At 33.6% G+C, this 23523-nt stretch overlaps 4 protein-coding genes and 1 long non-coding RNA gene across 7 annotated transcripts; 3 read left to right on the top strand and 2 right to left on the bottom strand.

Moving 5' to 3' along the window:
* Positions 1-2857: 2857 nt before the first annotated feature.
* On the bottom strand, positions 2858-5435 carry LOC112036250 (serine/threonine-protein kinase ZRK1-like). Of its 3 annotated transcripts, XM_065767021.1 has the most exons (3): positions 4472-5338; positions 4153-4327; positions 2858-3401 (listed from the first exon to the last, which is right to left on the bottom strand). In XM_065767021.1, exons 1-3 carry the CDS (start codon positions 5160-5162, stop codon positions 3245-3247), a joined length of 1023 nt encoding a protein of 340 aa, XP_065623093.1. In that variant the 5' UTR covers positions 5163-5338; the 3' UTR covers positions 2858-3244. The 3 variants fall into 3 exon arrangements, 2 of the variants coding, with proteins under 2 accessions (XP_065623093.1, XP_065623092.1); XM_065767020.1 differs by having other exon boundaries at positions 4153-5335; XR_010626443.1 differs by lacking the exon at positions 2858-3401 and having other exon boundaries at positions 3946-4368; positions 4472-5435.
* A 2221-nt stretch (positions 5436-7656) lies between these two features.
* LOC136064800 (uncharacterized) lies at positions 7657-8804 on the top strand. Its single transcript, XR_010626445.1, has 3 exons — positions 7657-7917; positions 8124-8207; positions 8537-8804. It is a non-coding gene; the product is annotated as an uncharacterized LOC136064800 (long non-coding RNA).
* A 788-nt stretch (positions 8805-9592) lies between these two features.
* Positions 9593-18271, bottom strand: LOC112036249 (serine/threonine-protein kinase ZRK1-like). The gene is made up of 6 exons (XM_065767026.1): positions 18248-18271; positions 17568-17666; positions 14981-15457; positions 10589-10880; positions 10256-10445; positions 9593-9638 (listed from the first exon to the last, which is right to left on the bottom strand). Exons 1-6 carry the CDS (start codon positions 18269-18271, stop codon positions 9593-9595), a joined length of 1128 nt encoding a protein of 375 aa, XP_065623098.1.
* A 1203-nt stretch (positions 18272-19474) lies between these two features.
* LOC112036263 (serine/threonine-protein kinase ZRK1-like) lies at positions 19475-20871 on the top strand. The gene has a single exon (XM_065767033.1). The coding sequence runs from the start codon at positions 19670-19672 to the stop codon at positions 20723-20725; it is 1056 nt and encodes a 351-aa protein (XP_065623105.1). The 5' UTR covers positions 19475-19669; the 3' UTR covers positions 20726-20871.
* A 947-nt stretch (positions 20872-21818) lies between these two features.
* Positions 21819-22562, top strand: LOC136064793 (serine/threonine-protein kinase ZRK1-like). The gene has a single exon (XM_065767025.1). It carries the CDS (start codon positions 21819-21821, stop codon positions 22560-22562), a length of 744 nt encoding a protein of 247 aa, XP_065623097.1.
* Positions 22563-23523: the final 961 nt, after the last annotated feature.

The following is a 23523-nucleotide window of genomic DNA, read 5'->3' as shown; positions in this document are numbered from 1 at the left end:
CCTCAGATAGAAAGCTCTGCCGGAACCAAGCTCTAAAGCTCCAAGACTTCAAGAACTTCAACTTCGAATACAAAGACATTCGAAGGAAAATCATTCAAATCATCCGCCTAGATCCAAAAGTTGCTGGAATCAAGCTCAAAAGCCTCCAGAAACATCAAAAATCACAAATCAGTAAAGCTCTACGGATCAAGCCTCTAAAGCCCCGAAGAACTTCCACCACAAACCTTCGAATACCAAGAACATTCGAAGTGGAATCATCCAAATCATATTCCTAAATCTCAAAGTTCACTGGAATCAAGCTCAAAAGCCTCCAGAAACATCAACAAACCACAAATCAGTGAAGCTCTACGGATCAAGCCTCTAAAGCCTGAAGAACTTCCACCACAAACCTTCGAATACAAAGAACATTCGAAGAGGAATCATCAAATCATATTCCTAAATCTCAAAGTTCACTGGAATCAAGCTCAAAAGCCTCCAGAAACCTCACAAACCACAAATCATTGAAGCTCTACGGATTCAAGCCTCTAAAGCACCGAAGAACTTCCACCACAAACTTTCGAAGACGAAGAACACACGAAGAACACGAAGAACACACGAAGAACGTGAAGAACAAAGGATTTTTAACAAGCTCATAGCCAAAGATTCATTGTAATTCCGTTTCAACAATCTTCGATCCATCCTTCAACCAAATTGAAGGATACTTTGTGTTCAAGTGAAAATCACATTACCACAAATCCAATTAACAAATCTTTCAAGGAGATCGAATCAGAGGATAACTCTTTTGTAATTACAGAGAATTGTACCACACATTCATCAATACAAATTCACATTTGTGACACTATTTTACTTGTTTGACTTATTTCGAACCGAGAAATTTGGTTGTCCACAATGGGCACTAAAATCAACAGCTGGTCCATGTTCCATTTTTATATGTAAAAATATTATGTTCCCACCCTTCAACAAATGACATTCCATTTTTGATCGAGGAGATTAATAAGATAATTATCACACTAGCCACAATTGAGAAAATGTTAGCCTTTGACATTGTAATCTTATCTCTAACATACACAAACTGGCAAACTGTATTAAAAGACCCTTGCATGCATTGCATTCGGACCTTGTCCAGAAGATGATATAAAAGAAAACTGAAACTTATACGTTTGCAAAAGATATAAGCATGAGTTATATATGAACTGGATTAATAAATCTGATTTAGAAAAAGTTAAGCTGCTTAATTTCGTCTCTTCAGACTTACTTGTCAGTCTATTAATTACCTATAACATCTCTCCGATTACCCTAAGATAACATGGGGAAAAAAACAAAATAATTTACTAATTTCAGAAACTCATATCCATTTAAAAATAAATAAAAAAATAATAAACAGGGAAATGGAATAGTCCAAATGTAAAAACAATTCCATCCTTTCATCCATTTCCCTGGCTAGAATACAATTAAGTTTTGTATGTTTTCATGCTATGTGCTTGAACTTTTATCGGGTTACTTTTGAAGAATGATGGGCTCTTTCTTGGAAGTTCATCGACCATGAATTGTGTTTGAGTGGCACAATCAATGGGTCCTGGTCACACTATTGTGACAGTGGGATGAGGCATCTAAGTAAGTTTTACAATGTCTGTCTCAGCATGGATTGACACCCAAGGCTACTGGGTTAGAGTTTCTGGGCATCAGATGAATTAGTGTGACCAAGAGCTTTGACTTAGATGTTTCTTGTCACTTCCATCCAAAGTTTGAGCAGGTCTATGCGACTACATATTTTTCCTGCAAAGTTTAGGACTTAGTTTTGGTAATTTATATTTGTGTTTATCTCCGGTAGAAGGTGTCATCCAAATTTTTGTAGATGACAACATATTGGAGCAGCAACACTAGAGCAGGATTAGAAATATCTCTCTGTCAGGATAATGTCAATTTTTGTTTCACTCTCTTACAATAACCCTAGAGCAGCAGGCAAATATCTGTTTATTAGCCAAATTCACTTCCAATTCATTTTTTGTTTCATTCTTTTTGGGACAACAATATGTATTTTTGTTCAGAGGTGTATACAAGGACAACTGGAATTATTTTGTCAAGAGAAATGAAATGAGTTAATCTGTTAAGGCAATATACTAGTTATTATGATCAATTGTGGGGCAATAAGACATTTAATGAATTTTCTACCCAAATTCACATTAATGGTTAATTCTGTAATGTCAGGGGAAAAGAAGTTTGTGAGACTAATTCGAGCAAGTAGTTCATTTTATTGTAAATACGACTCTTAGAGCATCTTTCTTAAAAAAATAAACAATGAATACTAATTATCTTGCTTGGCTTGGAACCTTTTAATCTCTAACCTTTAAGCCATTGTAAACTAGGAAGCCTTTTGAAATTCAACTAAGTTCTGCCTTTAATCTAATAAGCCTTTTGCGAATATTGTTATAACCACACACATCTTATAATTCATAAATAAATCTTAATGTCCATCCTCCATCATCCAGTGTCTGCATAAAAAACTCTTTGTTTGCATGTGTGTTCATGCTATTGTTTGTGACTATCCTTTGTGATAGTAAAATGAGACATCCGTGTATGTATTACAATGCTAAATATGTCTCAGCATAGATTGATGCCCAAGGCAATTATATTAGAGTTTTTGGGCATCAAATGAGTTAGTGTGAACAGTAACACTAGAGCAGGATTAAGCACATCTCTGTTTGTTAGAATAATGACTTTTTGTTTGTTCTTTTCAGGACAACAATCTTCATCTCATTCAAAGGGAAGGAGTTAACTGTAATTATACCAGTTAGAAGATCAATTGTGGGGCAGTATGTTATTCAAAAAAAAAAAAAAAAAAAGACCTTTTTTTTTTTGTGTGCTGGAAATAGAAAACTTTATACCCAAACCAACCAAACAGTACAAAAGTCTTTCCCCCCCCTACGAACCACTATACACACAGCCCAGTTACTAAAATTATGAGCTACCTCGCTTGCATTCCTTTTAGTCCCAACAAAAGAACAACAAACTCCTTTGCCAATACCAATCTATTTACCTGTTCTTATAGCATCAATACGTACCTTAAGGGTTGGCCACAATGATAACTTTGTGCAATTTCATCTCTTTAGAAATCTAAATGCTCCAAAAAGAAAAAAAAAAAAACCTGAGCTACTACTGCTATTGGTGAAACCCACAGATATTTCTTGCCTTCCCAATCACAGAACTGCTATACAAGCTATTTCATCATTCGGTTGCATCACAATTAAGCTTTAGGAGGCCTTACAGAGGTTTCTTTCACAGCATGGCTTTCATCATTAGAAACATTTCTCTTCAATGATGTAGAAGCATGCTCTTCAAAACGCTCATGAAGCTTTGAATTCCGCAAACTTCCCGGAAGCTCTTCCTTCACTTGTGTGAACCTGTGTGATTGAGAAATTTATAGGCAGATCTCATAGAAAAATCCCCTTAAGATGCAAATCGGTTATTAGTCTTACTTCTGATCAGTGGCAATGGGATATTTTTAATTAATAAATGGCTTCATCAAATAAGCCAACTTGTCTGAATTCCATTAATGGCCATTTGTTTGAAAATCGAGTAAACTCTGCTTATTCTCATTCCTAACACATTTGAATGTGCAATAATGAGAATCTATTTGCAAGGGTAAATTACATACCAGTCCAAATTTTAAATTTCAATGGCTATTCAAGCTATTTCCAAAAGTTGGTTGAACTCATTATGAATATTATATAACAATATGATTCTTTGCACGGGCAAATTTGAAAGTTTGTTTTTATATCATAATTAAAACTAGTTCATTATATCATTCTTCACCCCCAGCCTTTGACATCAATTAGTTTAAGCTAATAACTTCATTATACATAGCGAAACAGATAATTGGATCAACCCAGGTTAAGTAAATAATTAGTTATGTAACGAACCTCTCAATCTACCTGAGCTGAGCTCTTTGCTGAAATCTCTATATTAAAGTCATTGGCAAAAGCCGGTTGAACTCATGAAGAATATTACACAAACCACATGATTCTTTGCATGGGAAAATTACTTAAAATTCATTTTATATATCATAATTAAATTCATTCTATCATCCTGGCATAGTATATAGCTAAGAGATGATTAGATGAACCCAAGAAAATAGCGAGTCATGGAACGAACCTCTCTATCCGCCTGAGTTCTTTGGTAACATCTACCATAGTTGGCCTTCTTTGTGGATCTTTCTCTGTACATGTCAAGGCAAGGTCCAGCACAGCTTGTAACTGCCGTGGTAAACTAGCACCTCCTTTCCCAATTGCCATGATTGCAGGATCCACAATCTCGTTTATACAACTACCTTGAGCACGGTCATGCAGGTGCGCTATTAAGTTAGATGCTCTATCAATTGTCAATCGGGTTATATTATAAGAATCCTCTCCAGTTAAAAGTTCTAGAAGAAGCCTACCAAAGTTATATACATCAGTTTTCTCCGTTACCTTACCTGATGCTTTAGACTCGGGGGGACAGAACCTTACATTCTGAATGCCCCAAAAACCTTTCACGTCAGTTTCACCCTCAGGGATTGATATGGAATAAATAAAGTTGGACAATTTGGGAACATCATGTTCATCCAATAAGATATCACGCATATGCATAAACATGTGGATGACAGGTCTTGGGAAGGCAGTATGGAGATAGGAAATTGCATGAGAAATCTGCCTTGCAATCTTTAACCTTCTCTCCCACACCATCGGCTGATGTTGTAGTTCAGTAACACGTTTGACATAAATTTGATCTGCAAGAAAACCATTGGCAGCAAATTCATACACTAAAATGAGAGGTGTAGTCTCGAGACAACACCCAATGGGCTTTAATACATTACTGTGAGCACTCATTTGTGCAGAAATCACTATATCATTAATGGTAAGATGGGCCCCTGAACCAGAAAATCGGTTAACGAGAACAATTTTCCCTTCAAGAGAACCCTTGTACCAATACTTTCCCAGATGTTCACAATAGTTGTTGGTTGCTTGGCGGAGCTGTTGAGCGGAGAAGGTACGGATGGGAATAGGCTTGCCATTGCAAGAGGCAATCAGCTTCTCCAGTAACTTACTTCCATTTTCAAGAAACGCTTTCTCTCTTTCCTTTCTTGTTTTGTTAAAGAAATGATCTGTCAACCAATTACTCCGCATAGCTTGAATGTGGAACCTTGCTCTCTCCCTAGCCTACCCTTTTGTGCCTACTCTGCTCACTGGGAATTGTAAGAATAGTGGTGTAGAGGAGGGAGGGAGATTCATTGGGCTTATAATTGATGAAGAAAGTTCAGGGAGGTTTCATGGAAAGTAAGTGGGGCTTTCCCAATAGCCAATAAACACCACTTAGTCAAACTTAGCTCACAATTTGGATCCGTGTGGAAAATTCAATTTATTACACACCGCGTGTTCCCGTAGCAGCACTGTTACACGTTTGACTCGTTTATTCATGCAATGTACCAGTCTATGACACATTCGGAGGGTTCACATAAAAGGAAGTCAAAGTTTGTATCTTTTAGTCACAGAAGAAAACATACCTTAGATTTCAACCTCTCAAAGCTTCTGTCTCGTACTATTATCCAGCAAAGATTTTGTGCTATATCAGCGGGGCTGAGCACAGCCACTGCCATTGGATTATTTGTCACCTTGTATAGAATTTTCCAACTAGTGCATGACCAGCGATCAGTACCCTCCTCCTCTGTCAATGTGAGATGTTGCCATTGATTTTCCAACTCCTCCATTGTCACAGCCAGGACGATGAAAGAAACAGCCCAATCTGCATGTGGTTAAAGCAAGAAGGGAGTGAGATGGATTGTTACTTGGAGTGTGCATTGGGTGTATTACCAGAATATTAGTCATGCTGGGAACATTAACATTTTCTAAAAGAAATTGAAATAGAAAAAGGTAAAAAAAGAAGGAAAAAAAAACGAATGAAAGAGAAGTTAGAGATTGTTTAGATTTATTGTACAGTGTCATTGAATCTGGAGAACCATGTTAAATCTTTCATACACTAGGACCAAATTTTATTTCTCAAACAAGAGGAGATGACAAAGAATTTGAAGCATAATTAGTAGTTTTTTTCTTGGATACTGAAAGTTAAATAGTAGCATAACCGAAGACCAAAAGAAGCAGAGCATGACAAGTCATAAACAAAAGAGAAGGAGGCCGAAGAACAAGACAGAAAACTCCAATCATGAGAGTTAATTACAAAAGTTTGGATGGACCTAAAAATATGGTGCATAGGCTATTTCCCCCTGCACCCGTTTATATTTGTACAATTAAAAAAAAAATTTAAGTTTTTTTTTTTATTTTTTTTATTTTTTTATTTTAATAAGGCATAGCCTTCAGGATTTAAATTTTTGATAACTTTCAATTTAATATTTATATTTTAAGAGATTTAAATTGTTAATATTTTTTAATTGTTGTACTGTTATGTTTGATTTTTTTTTCTTGTGTTTCTCAATACTTGAATTATTTTTTTAAAAAATTTATTTATAGTGAATTATTGTATTGTTATGAATTAAGAAGGTTTTGCAATGTTAAAACTTGTTCTTTAATATTTTATGAGTTTTAATTAAATGTATGATGTATTTTAAATAAAATTAAATGTGGTGGGACGGGTGGGGTGGGTACTCGCTAGGACTAGTTGGGGGAAGAAAGATCCACCCTGAAAAAGAAACTCCATGCATGGAAGAGAGACACAATGTGATTAATTTTTTTTAAAGCATGATTAGTTTATTTAATTAAGGATATGCTTGGTATTTTACATACTATATTTTTGATAGGAAAAAATTAAATTCCGTTAAAATTTGTAAATTTAACGAAAATTGATAAGAGTAGGAAGGTTATTTACTTATTTCAAATAGTTCAAGAAAAAAATTCAGCTAAAAAAAGAATATATATATATATATAGTTTAAAATTAGGTTTGAAAATAGTTGAAGGAATTGCAAGTAACCCCTTAGAGCATTCACAATATTTAGTTTAAAATTAGGTTTGAAAATAGTTGAAGGAATTGCAAGTAACTCCTTAGAGCATTCACATCATCTTTTCTAAAAGATTCTGTCTAATGACAGCAGCAAGCTCTCCATGGCAGTGGTGACAGTGGCCTTGATTTGAGTTTGGGTTTAGGTTGATGGGTTTTCTGTTAAAAGTTTGATTTTGGGTTCTAAGTTGTTGAGTTTTCCATTGAAGGTTTGATTTTTTGTTTGATTTTGGTTGATTTTGTGATTGAAATATCATGGGTCTGGATAGGTTGTGGTGGTGGTGATTGATTGGTGGTTAGGTAGTGTTGATTTTGGGTTAATTCTCTATGCTAGGTTGCGGTGTTTGGTGGTGGGGTTGGGTTTGGTGGTTGGGTTTGTTGTAGTTTGGTGGTGGTGCTGGTGCCTTCTTCTTCGCACTAGTTTGTTACAGTTTAATAGAGGAGAGAGAAAAAAAGAATAAAAAAATCGGATACACATGAACAGTAATCGTGTAAATATACACGATTTACTGTTCATTTACACTGACTATGTATATTTTACCCATCTTTACACTCAATGATATAATATGAATATTTTTTTACTCAAAATGTATAAAATTGTTCAAAATATATATTTTACGTCATTATAAAAGTGCTGAAGTGAACGCTCTAAACTTTTAATATTTAGGACACTTGAATAAGGGTTTTGGTACGAGGCCGTGGGTTCGACTTCGAAGCGCTACAATAGCGTCTTGAGAACCATAGGCGCTATTTCGCTGCTGCTGCGATATCCATGGCGGTGCTTTCCTACTTGTTCAGAGCCAAAAAAAACCAACTTGGCCCTCTGAAAGAAGAAGAAGAAGAAGAAGAAGCTCAGGAATGGGCTTATTGATGCAATTGGAAATACTCCCTTGATTCCTACCGACAGCCTCTCCGAAGCCACTGGTTGCGAGGTAAACAAAAAGCATTCGACTTTTTCAATTTTCCTTTGATTTTATCATCTGGGTTTTCTTTAGTTTTCGTTTTTACCAATTATTTTTATTTGGTTCAGTTCATTATCTGGGTGTCATCTAAATTTTCATTTTGAGAGAAGTTTCAAATTTCATGCCAAGGATTTTTTTTTTTTTGCTTTTTATGGTCTGTTTGTGGGGTTGTTCAGATTCTTGAGGAGTGTGAGTTTTTGAATCCTGGAGGGAGTGTCAAAGATGGAGTTGCGGTAAAAATCATTGAAAAAGACCAAGAGGTAAATATCTGTTACCTATACTTCTTTGACTGGTGTTGTTGTAATGATTTAAGGGTAAAAGAATGAAATTTTAATGTTGGGGTTTTATTTATCTTTGTTTGGATATTCAACAAACTAGAAGTTTTAGTAAACTGAGATTAATTTAAGTATCTGGCTTAGTTGAGAATTTTCTGGAAACTGAATTTTATCAATCCATCAAGCACAAATCATAATACTCAACAGCTATTTTGAAGAATTGGTAATGGTAAGAATTGGAAATCATAGGAATCTTATATTGTTATTTGTATGCTTTTTTAAATTTTTGTTTATTTTTTATTTTTTATTATCAGGCCATGGTATAGTTGCTCCTGCCTATGGATGCGAATGCCATGTGGTTATCCCTGATGACGCTGTTATTAAGAAGGTATGTATGAACATATCTCACTGAGCAAAGTTTCGCTTTTCAGCTATGATCTCCAAGGTTTACATTATTGACCTGTGAAGGAATGTTTCCATCATGGACCATTTGATAGCAGCAGGACATAGTTGGGTATACTTAATTCTTGAAATAAATAAAGTTCCTTAAACAATGATGATTATGTCTTGCTTCCACTTCAACATGCTTAAACCATTTCTTTCCCTTAGTCTCATGCACAAGAATATCCACACTGACTTCATTATATGCAATTTAGTGGTTAGATAAGACTTGAAGCAACATGAAGAAAGAATTATCTTCTTATCTCTAGGCAGATTATTGTAGCCATTTTTTCACATACTTTTTTCAGAGGTAGCAATCCAGTAGTTGTAGGTTCTGAACTGTAAATAATATTTGGATTTCATGAAAAAATGTTAGCATGGTGAGAAAAGTTGTAGGATATTAATGACTTCCTGGCTAACAACTCTAGTATGATACAGTGCTTTACTAGGCTATATGAAGATAACAGTCCAGATTTCCGTTGTTATTAATCAATTTAGTGAAAGCTAGTTGAGTTCTTCAACATTGAGAGAATATTATTATAACTTTTAACCACACACATTATATTTCATTAATAAATATAAGTTTTAAACTGCTATACAAGTTCTGTTATCAATCAACTGCACCACAATTAAGCATTAGGAGGCCTTCCGGAGGCTTTGTTCACTGCTTGACTTTCAGCGTTAGAAATATTCCTCTTCAATGATGCAGAAGCGTGCTCTTCAAGCTGATGCGAAATTTCAAAAGGAATTGCTTGGAAATTTATTTTTTTGTTTCTCCAACATTACTTGATTTCGCAGCCTCCAAATGTAATCCATAATTATTGCTGCCATAAGAATAAACTGCTCCTTGGTGACCTGCTCATTTAAAACATGAACTGGAGGAATGACTATACTCTTCCACAATGATATTTGAAAACGCTCATGAAGCTTTATATCCTCAAACTTCCCAAAAGCTCTTCATCCGCCTGTGCGAACCTGTGTGATTGAGAAATACCATAAGCTGATATGATAGAAAGTTCGCCTTTATTATTTAAGATGCATACTGGTTTATCAGGCCTGTTTCTAAATAGCAATGGGGATTTGATAATGGAGTTGATTGGCTCTTCATCAAATAAGCCTTTTAAGTTAACTAGTCTAAATTCCATCCATGGCCATTTGTTTAAAAATCAAGTAATTTTTTCTAATTCTCGTGACTAAAACATTTGTATATGCAATAATGTGAATCTATTTGCATGGGTAAGTCCAAACTTGAAATTTCCATGGTTATTCAAGCTATTTGCGAAAGCGGGACGAACTCATTAAGGATATTATATAACCACTTTGCAAGGGCAAATCTGAAACTTTGTTGTATATCATAATTAAAAGGAATTCATTGTATCATTCTGTCATCCTAGCATTTGGCCAAGAGCCTAGTAGCTCTTATTGGACCTCTTAATGTGTGCAGAGTGTGCAAGACACCATTGTAACTATTGAATTATAAAATTTTAAAAAAAAAATCATAGCATTTGACATTACTTAATTTAAGCTAATAATGACATAATAATACATAAATGAATCCAAGTAAGTAAATAATTATTCGTCTTGGAACAAACCTCTCAATTTGCCCGAGTTCTTTGGTGACATCTACCATACTTGGCCTTCTCTGTGGATCTTCCTTTGTACATATCAAAACAAGGTACAACACAGCTTGTAACTGCCGCTGTAAACTAGCACTCTCTTTCCCATCTGCCGTGATTGCAGGATCCACAATCTCGTTTATGCAACTACCTTGAGCGGGGTATGCTACCAATATTTTATAAACTGGCAATTGGGTTATTACATCAGAGTCCTTTCCAATGAAAAGTTCTAGAAGTAGCCCACCGAATTTATATACATCAGTTTTCTCTGTTACCTTGCCTGATGCTCTAAACTCAGGGGTGCAGTACCTTGTATTCCGAATGCCCTCATAAGCTTCCATGTCAGTTTCGCCTTAGGTATTGATACAGAAATTAAAAAGTTGGACAATTTGGGAACATCGTGTTCATCTAATAAGTACATATCTATAGTCATATGGATGACAGGTCTATGGAATGCAGTATGGAGATAGGAAATAACATGAGCAATCTGCCTTGCAATCTTTAACCTTTTCTCCCACGGCATGGGCTGATATTGTAGTATAGTAACACTTGAGACATAAATTCGATCAGAATAGGAGGCAAAATCATGAATCAACTGAATCTAGCATTCAGTTGAGTCTAGCATTCACTGTGATTACTCCATTTTGATTGTGCCTTAAATGGAGTAATCAAAGTGGGAGGCACAATCAGTTGAGTCTAGCGTTCACTGTGAGTAACAGCGGTCATGGAAAGTTTTTTTTTTTTTTTTTTAGAAAGAGCGGTCATGGAAAGTTAAGCGGACTTTAAGAGCTGGTTTTTTTAATATTTAACCTTGTACAACTGAGTTCATGACTGTCGTGTATATGAATGTTTTACTATCAGGTCGTTGTCAAGATAATCTTTTTACATGAAAGGATGCGACACTAAAATAGTGAAATTGAAGTTGGGTGTATTACACTATTACCAGGGTAGTAGTCATGCTAGGAACAGAGAATTTTCTAAAAAAAAAAAAAAAAAAAAATTAAATAGAATCTTTATCAATTGTCAAACGAGTTATATTACCGTAATCCTCTCCTGTTTAAAGTTCTAGAAGGAGCTGAACAAATTTATATACATCACTTTTATCCGTTACGTTGCTTGATGCTTTAAACTAGTTGGACAATTTGGGAAATTATCATCATCTAATAAGATATTTTCCATACTTATATTAACTAGTTGCAGACCCACACGATGTGTAAGAATAGATAATCATTTTGTAATTGTAATATAATGTATAATTTGTACTCTAAAATTTGTTGAAGATAATTTTGTTTTCTATGAAAATTAAACAATTTCTAAAATTATTTTTCATCTTTTTATCTCTACCAATATATCATTTTATTATTTTAGATGTGTTTGATTGGTATTATTCCAGTTTAAGGTGGTCCATATTCTTCAAATTATGTTATAATATGCTATGTTTTTTTTTTCCTTTGTACAACTAAACTTCTTAAGTTTCAAATAAATTATTCAAAATTTTCATTTTCTTAAAGGAGATTATTATGATAATCAAAACTCATAGTAAACTTATACCGAATATGTATAATTTATTATCTAAATTTTATTGTAGATAGTTTGTTTTTCCTAAAAATTAAACAATTTCAAAAGGTAATTTTCATCACTCTATTTTTACAAATATATAATTTTTTTAATTTTTTAATGTTTTTTTATTGATATAATTTTTCATTTTTGAAATGATCCATATTCATTTAACTATTGTTATTTTATATTATATTTACCTAATTTCTTTTAGTACATCTAAAATTTTTAATTTTTAAAGTTATTACTCAAATTCTCATTCTCTTAAGGAGNAAAAAAAAAAAACGCAAAAAAAGTGAAGTTAGAGATTGTTTAGATACAGAAGACATGATTAATGTACAGTGTCGACGAATCTGGAGAGCCATGTTCAATCTTCCATGCGCTAGGAACATATTTTGTTTTTCTCAAAGAACAAGATGGCAAAGAAGAAATTACAATGTTGGAAGAGTGGAATAAAAATGTCTATAATCTAAAAGTCGGATTTTTTAAATATTAATCCTATAAAAATTGGTTACACCATTTAATAAAATTTTTTATAAGAATAATATTTTGAAAATCTCATTATTTGACTTACACATTCCCTTTGTTCTTTTTTATTTTTATTTTATCTTTATGGGAAGGCAATGAACTTTATTGACGTAAAGATAATTGGGACACATAGTAGTAATTGCGTGCTCTATAGTGTAAATTTTTAGTAAAAAATTTAGGACATGTTTGGCATGTTGTAATGATTATTACAATGTAACAAGAATCAGTATTATAAGAGATACAAGAAGCTGTAATAGAATAATGATACCTATTCATATTGGTGAATATATAAAGATGAGTAATGTTATGGACACAACAACATTCCCAAATTAGCTTGAGCTGCTGCTGCTATTGTTGAAACCCACAGAATTTTCATGACCCAACTAGCTCCTGTATTGCCTTCCAAATCACAGATTGCAATTGCTATGCAACCTCTATCATCACTTAGTTGCATGGAACGAACCTGTCAATCCGCCTGAGTTGTTTGGTGACATGTACCATAGTTGGCCTTTTTTTTTTTTTTTTTTTTTTTTTTTTTTTTTTTTTTTTTTTTTTTAATGTGTGGATCTTCCTCTGTACAAGTCAAGGCAAGGTACTGCACAGCTTGTAATTAGTGCTCTAAACTAGCACCTCGATTCCCAACCAAAATTGCTGGATCCACAATCTCATTTATACAGAGTCCTTGAGTATGACTATGCATGTATGCTATTAAATTAGAATCTTTATCAATTGTCAAACGAGTTATATTACCGTAATCCTCTCCTGTTTAAAGTTCTAGAAGGAGCTGAACAAATTTATATACATCACTTTTATCCGTTACGTTGCTTGATGCTTTAAACTAGTTGGACAATTTGGGAAATTATCATCATCTAATAAGATATTTTCCATACTTATATTAACTAGTTGCAGACCCACACGATGTGTAAGAATAGATAATCATTTTGTAATTGTAATATAATGTATAATTTGTACTCTAAAATTTGTTGAAGATAATTTGTTTTCTATGAAAATTAAACAATTTCTAAAATTATTTTTCATCTTTTTATCTCTACCAATATATCATTTTATTATTTTAGATGTGTTTGATTGGTATTATTCCAGTTTAAGGTGGTCCATATTCTTCAAATTATGTTATAATATGCTATGTTTTTTTTTTCCTTTGTACAACTAAACTTCTTAAGTTTCAAATAAATTATTCAAATTTTCATTTTCTTAAAGGAGATTATTATGATAATCAAAACTCATAGTAAACTTATACCGAATATGTATAATTTATTATCTAAATTTTATTGTAGATAGTTTGTTTTTCCTAAAAATTAAACAATTTCAAAAGGTAATTTTCATCACTCTATTTTTACAAATATATAATTTTTTAATTTTTTAATGCTTTTTTTATTGATATAATTTTTCATTTTTGAAATGTCCATATTCATTTAACTATTGTTATTTTATATTATTTACCTAATTTCTTTTAGTACATCTAAATTTTAATTTTTAAAGTTATTACTCAATTTTTTTTTTTTTTTATTTTTTATTCCTCATTCTCTTAAGGAGATTATTATGATAACCAAAATTTATCCTATAATTACAATTGATCTTACTCAAATAATTGATAGTACTTTCAACCAAAAGTTGTATTTTTCCATTCTTAAGTACACCAAATTGATTGAAGTGAACTGAAATGGACTGAATAGACCAAATGAGCCAAAGTGGGCAGAATTGACCAAATTGAATTGAATAGACCGAATTGAACAGATGTAGACCAAATAGACCGAATTAGACTGAGTAGACCGAAGTAGACCAAATTAGACCGAAGTAAATGAAATAGATTGAATGGACCGAATTGGACTGAATTGGATGGAAGTAGACCAGATGGACTGAAGTGGATGGAACAGGATCAATTTGATATTTTCCTTTTTTTTTTTCTTTACAACTAAAGTTTCTTAAGTTTCAAATATATTATTCAAATGTCTCATTCTCTTAAAGAAAATTATCATGTTTATCAAAACTCATCACAGAATTACATTTGATATTACTCAAATAATTGATAGGCACATTCAAATATAAAGACAAGACTGTGTTTTAATATATATTCAAATTCTCACTTCCAAAATGACTAAGTATTAACTCAAACAAAAATTAAACCAAAGCTATAAAAGGGAGAAAGAGCATAAAGGAGTTGTGATAGGGAACTCAAAAAACACAGCTCCAATAAGTATTAACCCAAAATAGAGTTATAAGAAACACAATGATTCGTCAACCTAAAGTAGGGTTGTAAGAAAGAATGAAAAACAAAACAATATTAATCAAGAACTTAAAAGTTGAAGCATAAAAATATCCTTTCTCATATAATATTTAGTGACAAAATTTTGTACATAAGCTATGTTAGAAATTTGACAAATTTTCACAATATCCAAACTTTCTCTCCCTAATATCAAAAGCATAGAAAACATATATAAAAAGTGTAAAAGCCAAAGAAAAGGAGAAACAACTACTTTCGGGGCCTAAAATACAATAAAGCAATGTTTTTGGAGAAAAAAAAAGTTACCTTTAATACGTTAAACATTTTCTAAAACTATTTCACATTTCTATCTCTCCAATATATATTATTATTTAAATATAGATTAGATATAGATATGGATGGCGGGTCTTTGGAAGGCCGTATGGAGATAGGAAGTTGCATGAGCAATCTACCATGCAATTTTTAACCTGCTCCCCACACCATGGGCTGATGTTGTAGTTCAGTACCACGTGAGACATAAATTTGATCCATAAGAAAACCATTGGTAGCAAATTCATATTGAGACATGGAGTCTGAAGACAACACCCTACAAACTTTAATACATTACTGTGAGCACTCATCTGTGCATAAATCACTATATCATTGATGGCAAAATGGAACCAGGATTTTGATTCATGAAATTTCCTAATGAGAACAATTTGTCCCTCAAGAGAACCCTTATACCCAAAAAAGCAACAACGATTATTATAGTTGTTGGTTGCTAGGCAGAGCTCTTGAGCAGAGAAGGTGCGGATGGAAATAGGCTTGCCATTGCAAGAGACAACCAGCTTCTCTAGTAGCTTGCTTCCATTCTAAAGAAACGGTTTCTCCCTTCCCTTTCTTCTTTTAAAGAAATGATCTCTCATCCAATTCTGCATAGCTTGAATGTGGAACCTTGCTCTCTTGCTAACCTTTTTTGCCTGCACTGATCACTAGGATTTTTTAGAAAACAACCGTAGAGGGAGGCAAAATGAAAATTTATTGGGGTAGCAGGGTAACATGATTCCAATTAGTTAAGTAGGTTCATTGAACAAAAGCAAGTGCAGCTTTCCTTTTTAGTTTTTTTTGGCGCTTCCTTAGTTTCCCGTTTCAATGTTTCACATGAGAAGATTTTCTGTTTCTCACGACTTGGCTTTGTCATCTTTGCATTTCCTTCCGTTTCTCATGAATTGGCTTTGTCATCCTTACCAGTTTCAAATGGTACTAGCAAGGCATTGACAAAATTTGTTTTGATTGTAATTGAGTATGACTAGCCAATGTCCTGCATTTTGAAATATTTTGTAAGCAATTATCTTTATGGTCCTTCTATATTTTGAAATCNAGGAGAGGGAAGAGGGTGAGATTGACGGCGGCCTCGGGGTGAGATCGGCGAGATCAAGCGTGGCTGGAGCGTGGGTAAGATTGAGCTACGCCGTCGTCGCTAGAGCGTGGGTGAGATTGAGCTACGTCGTTGTCGTGCGTGAGATTGTCGTCGGAGCTACGCCGTCATCGCTGGAGCGTGGGTGAGATCGTCTCAGAGCTATGCCGTCGTCGCTGCCGATGAACATCCTGGACTGGTCAAAGAGAGAGGGAACCGGAGAGTGAGAGAGCAAAGAAAAGAAAAAAATGAAGAGAGAGGAGAAAGAAAAGAGAATACAAAACAATATAAATTTTGCAACATCTATTCGTACCGTTGCAAATTTGCAACGGTACTGTAGTAATGTTGTATAATTTTTGAGATTTGGCACATCTCATAAAGCTCCATTTTTGTGTTTGGTGTGGCAAATGTGCCAAATATTTAGCATTTGGCACATTTGCCACACCTGCTGTGGATGCTCAAGTCTAACTTAAACTCAAACAGTCAAACTCAAATGTTGATAATTTACCTCCAAATTTACAAAGTTAATCATGAACACTATAAAAGCAGTGCAAACCTCAATATATATATTATTATTTTTTAAAACTAAGTAGAGGTATGAGCTTTTTTTTTTTTTTTTTTTTTTTCTTTTTTTTTTTTTTTTGTTTTTTTTTTTTTTTTTTTTGCTTGTTTTTTTTTTTCGTTTTTTATGTTTGTTTTGTTGTTTTGTTTTTTGTTTTTTCTTTTTTTTTTTTTTGAAAATTTTGTAAGTTTTTTTTTTTTTTTGTCTTCTTATTTTGGTTCTCTTTTAGGTTTTTTTTTTTTTTTTTAGGGGGTTTGCACATAGTTTTACGTCGTGTTTGGTTTTTCCGTTGCGGTTGCCTGTCTTTTTTTGTGTTGTTTTTTTTTTTTTTTTTTTTTTTTTTTTTTTCTCAGATTCGCGCCGACTGGCTCGATTCATGTCGACTCGACTTCGATTCTGTGCCAATTCGGCCAGAATCGGGCCGTATCGCCATATCGGGTCGTATCGGCTGGCGATCGAAACATGCTAAAATCAGCCTTGAATCTAGTTGGAACAACTGAAATATTTCCACCTCTGAGGCATAGTAATGTGTTTCTTGCCTTCTTCTTTCTTTGTTTTGTGAATCAAGCATAGTAATGGTGTTTTTAAGACTATTTTAATAGTAAAAATATATAGAAAATATAAATAAAAATATTTTAATAATTTTTTAATCGCCGCACCCTCACCTACTTTTTTAAAAATTGCTGAGTCCCGACCACACCTGAATCCGGAAACGCACCCGTGCTACATAGCACTTCGTTGAATTATTGGCCCAACTGGCCGGGGCGGGTCAAATTTAATAACTATGTTGACATGAACTTTTAGTAATTGATTTAATTCAAAGCATAGTTGTGTTGGCTTTGGCTTTGTGCTAACTGATTAAATTGGGACTTGTCCCACTAGTACTCTCCTTTGCTTCTTTCAATTTTTGCTTGAACAGTTGCTTACAACTGGCAGAATTTGGCTCTTTATGCTTTGATTATGAAGTGTGAAGGAGGCGCCTTTTGCTTGAACAGTTGCTTACAACTGGCAGAATTTGGCTCTTTATGCTTTGATAATGAAGCGTGACGGGGCGCCTTTTTGGTCCTAGCCTCCTAGGTCGAAATTTCTCTTCTTTTTTGGCCTGCAAAAGTGCAAAAAATTACAAATTTTAAAATATCAGATTAAAAGCAGAACTATTCCCATTACTCTCTACCTTAATATTACTATTCATCTTTCCTTTTATCTTCATTTATTTTGTCTCTTCTTGTTCACAACCTTTTACTATAAATTTGTCATCCTCTCTTTCATTTTTTATATAGTTTTCCCTCATAAAAAGGTTATCTCTCTCTCTCTCTCTCTCTCTCTCTCTCTCTCAATTTTTAATTTGGTGGATTATTTATTTATTTATTTTTTTTTGCATCTCTACTTTAGGTTGATAAATTTTTGTGTTTTTTAGAACTCTAATTTGGTTGATAAGATTATTTTTGTGTTTTAATGTGGAAGGGATGACCATTTCGTCTTTCCTTTTTCTTCTCTTCCTTGTTCAATACTAAGTTACCTTTGTTCCCCCTCTGATTTCCCTGTGCCCCTTTGACTCTTCCCTTTGACATTCCGAGGTTAGGCAGATGTCCTCAGCGCTCTTGTCAAATATGGTTGTGCAGCTCAAGCATGAGTTAAGTGTATACTTTCTAAGACAATTCACCTACAATTCCCGAGGTTCACCTCCATATGAACTTCGTCAGCCATTTGGATCCTTGTCCACACATAATATATTACACTTTCTCCAACCTTTCTCATTCCCTTTACCTTCTCATATCCCCAAACCCTCTACCTAATATCATTCTTCCTTTTTCCTGTTATCTTCTTTTATTTGTTTCTTCTATTATCATTCTCTTAGCATAAATTTGTCATTCATTCTTCTATTTTGTGCATAATTTCCTTCATAAAAAAAATTATTTCCGTCTCAATTTTTGGTGGATTTTCAATTTTTCTTGCATATCTGTTTTAGGTTAATAAATTTTGTGTTCTTTAGAACTTTATTTTAGGTTGGTGCAATTTAATTTTGTGTTTTATATATGTTTTTTTTTTTTTGTTCACTTTGATTGTTGAATATTATCATATTGCATTACGAAGGATTAAAGATAGTATATAAAAAATGTTATTATTATATTACATAGCATGCTTTTGATAATTTGGTGTTTATTGTTATATCATTTATTTTTACTTTTTTTCTTCTCATATTATTTTATTCAAAATTTAAATTTAGCTACATCCTCCATATCATTAAATTATTTATATTTCCTCTCCTTTTTTATTTTTTTTTTATCATCCACCATATAATTATAATCAGTCAGTTTACTGAAAAAATAGCCATTAAATTCACGAGTGTAGAAAGAATCAAAAGAATAGGGATAGAGGAATAAAAAAAGGGAAAGGAATAGTAGCAATGCAAGTGTGGCAAATGCTATTGAGGATTTAAGCCATGTTAAATTTTGCGTGATATGATCATCATAATGTATATAGGTGTTTGATATGTAATTTAATTCTAGTGCAATATTGCACGTGTGCAATGATAAAATATAATTTTAAGCAAAGTTGGTTTCTTGTATTTGTATTATGATAGTGCAAGTAGTTAAGTTTGATTCATAAGCACTAGGAAGTGTTCATTAGTGGAACTTTAATCTTTCGATTATAACTAACTGAGTAATGTTATAGTTACAAATTATTTTACAATATTTTTACAAAATGTTAATGTGGCCAACCTCTTATTGGTTTTCATTTAGACCCACCATTAATATCACTTTTTCATTTACCAATAATCACTTATCACATCAATAGTTTGTAAAATATTTTGCAAAATAGTTTGTATCTCTAATATTATTATAACTTTATAAGGTGGCAAGCATCAAAATGGGAGTTGATGTCATGCTGAAGTGTTGAATGCGTAGGCCATTGACCCTTGTAGCAGTCTTCTTAAAAAGTTAAAAGACCAATCGACCCTAAGGGGGTAATAAGAAAAAGCTCCACCTATGGACGAAATCTTCAAGGCAGTTTGATGGGGACGTGGTAGGAGAAATTATAAGGATAAAATGTTACACCGCCTTCAAGCTATGCAAAATTGGTCAAAAAAATTGTTTCTTTAGAATGAGTAAGGATAGAAAGGAAAAAGAGAGAGCATTTTTTGAGAATGGAAGCATGGTACTGGAAAAGCTAATTGCCTTCTGTAATGGCAAGTCCATTCCCATTCGTAGCTTCTCTGACGAAGAGCTCAAGCAGGCAACCAACAACTATGATGCTCGTCTTGTTATAGTCCAAGATGAGTTGTACTGGAAATGGTACAAGGGTTCTCTTGACGGCCGACTTGTTTCCATTAGGAAATTTGAAGGCGGTGTACACATTACAGAAGGCCGGGACTTGTCCAACTACGTCATCAATGATCTAGTGATTTCTGCAAAGATGAGCGCTTACAAAAATGTACTAAAGCTTATAGGATGCTGCCTCGAGACTCGACCTCCCATTTTAGTACATGAATTTGCTGCAAATGGTAGCCTTGCCAATCGAATCCAGGGCACTTGTGGCAGTCAACAACATCAGCCGTTAACATGGGCAAGCAGGTTAAAGATTGCAAGGGAGATTGCTCATGCAATTTCATATTTCCATACTGCATTCTCTAGACCCATCATCCACAGGGATATAAATATGCGAAATATCTTCTTAGACCAACATGATGTTGTCAAATTATCCAACTTTGAGTTTTCTATATTAGTCCCCGAAGGTGAGACTCATGTTCCAGTTGATTTGTTGTCTTGGTGTGTAAGATACATGTCTCCTGAGTATTTTGCTACGGGTAAGGTAACGGAGAAAGCTGATGTTTATAGTTTTGGGGTACTTCTTTTAGAACTTGTAAAGGGTATGAATTCAAATGATTTTACCCAATTGAATAATGGTGAAGGTGTGGACTTCTCCAAACCAAAAAAAGAGTGTGTTGGATTAGTAGTATGTATGCAAAATGGTGCTCAAGGTCGTTGCATTGTAGATCCTACAGTCTTGGCAGGGGAAGGGAGAGCTAGTACTACAGAGCAACAATTGCAAGCAGTGGTAGACCTTGCCTTCATATGTAGAAAAAGAGACTCAGAGACAAGACCAACTATGGTAGATGTTACCAAAGAACTCATGCGGATTGAGAAGCTTGTCCTATAATCACTTTTTTTAATCATCATTTTTCAGTTAGTCGCATGCCATACTTGGCTCTGTATAGCTTTATCTGTATAGCTTTATCTATATAACTTTATCTTATTACTTTTGATGTTATTTTTAGAGAAGCAATAAGGAAAACATCTTGTCTATGCCATTTCTCAAGTATTAACTACTTAAGAATGCTTCACCAAAGATAGTTTTCACTAGATGCCTAACTTTAGCATCTCTAAAATGTTAAGGAATTAATTTTTTTGATAAAGTTTAGCTACAAAATTGATTGTAGTTTAAGACTACAACCTTACTTAATATCTTTTTATTGGATATGAATTTTGACAAAACCACAATTGGATTACTTATTCTTCTTATATCCCTAATACTTGAAAAATTTCTAGAAAATTAAAGATCAATAACTATGTCATCAATAAATTGTTCAAATTGCAAATTTTTGTAGTTTAAAATTATGCATAAAATGTAAGGTTATAGATCATATAGTAAATAACATCCGATTGATACAAAAGTTTACATGTATATTAAGAATGTAAAGAATCTCATAAAAAAAAAATGTAAAAAACATGCAACTCAACGGTTAGATTTTCAAAATATGCAATAATGTTTATTTTATTAAGTAAAGTTGTAGCCTTATGCTTCAACCAATTTTGTAACTAAATTTTGTCCTCAATCTTTTTCCTTTCTTATGGAAGTATTTACCAAATCACATGAAGTTCAAAGTCAAAGGAAGCATTACCTCTTTTGTCAAATGGATGGAAGGATGAGACCCACAAATGCTAGTCACAAACAATCATCCATCCTTATTCCTTAACACTGTTTCCTCCTTTTGCCTGCTCTCCTTCAACTTAATGTTCATGTCATATACCAATATTTTGTCCTTGGTTCTGGCACCATGCCCTTTAATGTCATCGCATTGAAAAAGCACAAAGCACCTTGTGTTCTTCCCTTGCCATAAAGGCTATGTATCATAATGCTATAAGATCGTCGGTCTTGTCCCAACCCATTTCTCTCCATCAGCACTCAGCAGTCATCCTACTCCCATTTCTCTATATCCTCTCCAAGAGCTCGGGTACTTCTTTCTGCAAAGATGAGCGCTTACAAAAATGTACTAAAGCTTATAGGATGCTGCCTCGAGACTCGACCTCCCATTTTAGTACATGAATTTGCTGCAAATGGTAGCCTTGCCAATCGAATCCAGGGCACTTGTGGCAGTCAACAACATCAGCCGTTAACATGGGCAAGCAGGTTAAAGATTGCAAGGGAGATTGCTCATGCAATTTCATATTTCCATACTGCATTCTCTAGACCCATCATCCACAGGGATATAAATATGCGAAATATCTTCTTAGACCAACATGATGTTGTCAAATTATCCAACTTCGAGTTTTCTATATTAGTCCCCGAAGGTGAGACTCATGTTCCAGTTGATTTGTTGTCTTGGTGTGTAAGATACATGTCTCCTGAGTATTTTGCTATGGGTAAGGTAACGGAGAAAGCTGATGTTTATAGTTTTGGGGTACTTCTTTTAGAACTTGTAAAGGGTATGAATTCAAATGATTTTACCCAATTGAATAATGGTGAAGGTGTGGACTTCTCCAAACCAAAAAAAGAGTGTGTTGGATTAGTAGTATGTATGCAAAATGGTGCTCAAGGTCGTTGCATTGTAGATCCTACAATCTTGGCAGGGGAAGGGGGAGCTAGTACTACAGAGCAACAATTGCAAGCAGTGGTAGACCTTGCCTTCATATGTAGAAAAAGAGACTCAGAGACAAGACCAACTATGGTAGATGTTACCAAAGAACTCATGCGGATTGAGAAGCTTGTCCTATAATCACTTTTTTTAATCATCATTTTTCAGTTAGTCGCATGCCATACTTGGCTCTGTATAGCTTTATCTGTATAGCTTTATCTATATAACTTTATCTTATTACTTTTGATGTTATTTTTAGAGAAGCAATAAGGAAAACATCTTGTCTATGCCATTTCTCAAGTATTAACTACTTAAGAATGCTTCACCAAAGATAGTTTTCACTAGATGCCTAACTTTGGCATCTCTAAAATGTTAAGGAATTAATTTTTTGATAAAGTTTAGCTACAAAATTGATTGTAGTTTAAGACTACAACCTTACTTAATATCTTTTTATTGGATATGAATTTTGACAAAACCACAATTGGATTACTTATTCTTCTTATATCCCTAATACTTGAAAAATTTCTAGAAAATTAAAGATCAATAACTATGTCATCAATAAATTGTTCAAATTGCAAATTTTTGTAGTTTAAAATTATGCATAAAATGTAAGGTTATAGATCATATAGTAAATAACATCCGATTGATACAAAAGTTTACATGTATATTAAGAATGTAAAGAATCTCATAAAAAAAAAATGTAAAAAACATGCAACTCAACGGTTAGATTTTCAAAATATGCAATAATGTTTATTTTATTAAGTAAAGTTGTAGCCTTATGCTTCAACCAATTTTGTAACTAAATTTTGTCCTCAATCTTTTTCCTTTCTTATGGAAGTATTTACCAAATCACATGAAGTTCAAAGTCAAAGGAAGCATTACCTCTTTTGTCAAATGGATGGAAGGATGAGACCCACAAATGCTAGTCACAAACAATCATCCATCCTTATTCCTTAACACTGTTTCCTCCTTTTGCCTGCTCTCCTTCAACTTAATGTTCATGTCATATACCAATATTTTGTCCTTGGTTCTGGCACCATGCCCTTTAATGTCATCGCATTGAAAAAGCACAAAGCACCTTGTGTTCTTCCCTTGCCATAAA

Source organism: Quercus suber, unplaced genomic scaffold, assembly GCF_002906115.3.
Source record: "Quercus suber isolate HL8 unplaced genomic scaffold, Cork oak 2.0 scaffold_766, whole genome shotgun sequence".
In the NCBI taxonomy this organism is placed as follows: domain Eukaryota; kingdom Viridiplantae; phylum Streptophyta; class Magnoliopsida; order Fagales; family Fagaceae; genus Quercus; species Quercus suber.
This window is presented reverse-complemented; position numbering and strand designations above follow the sequence as displayed.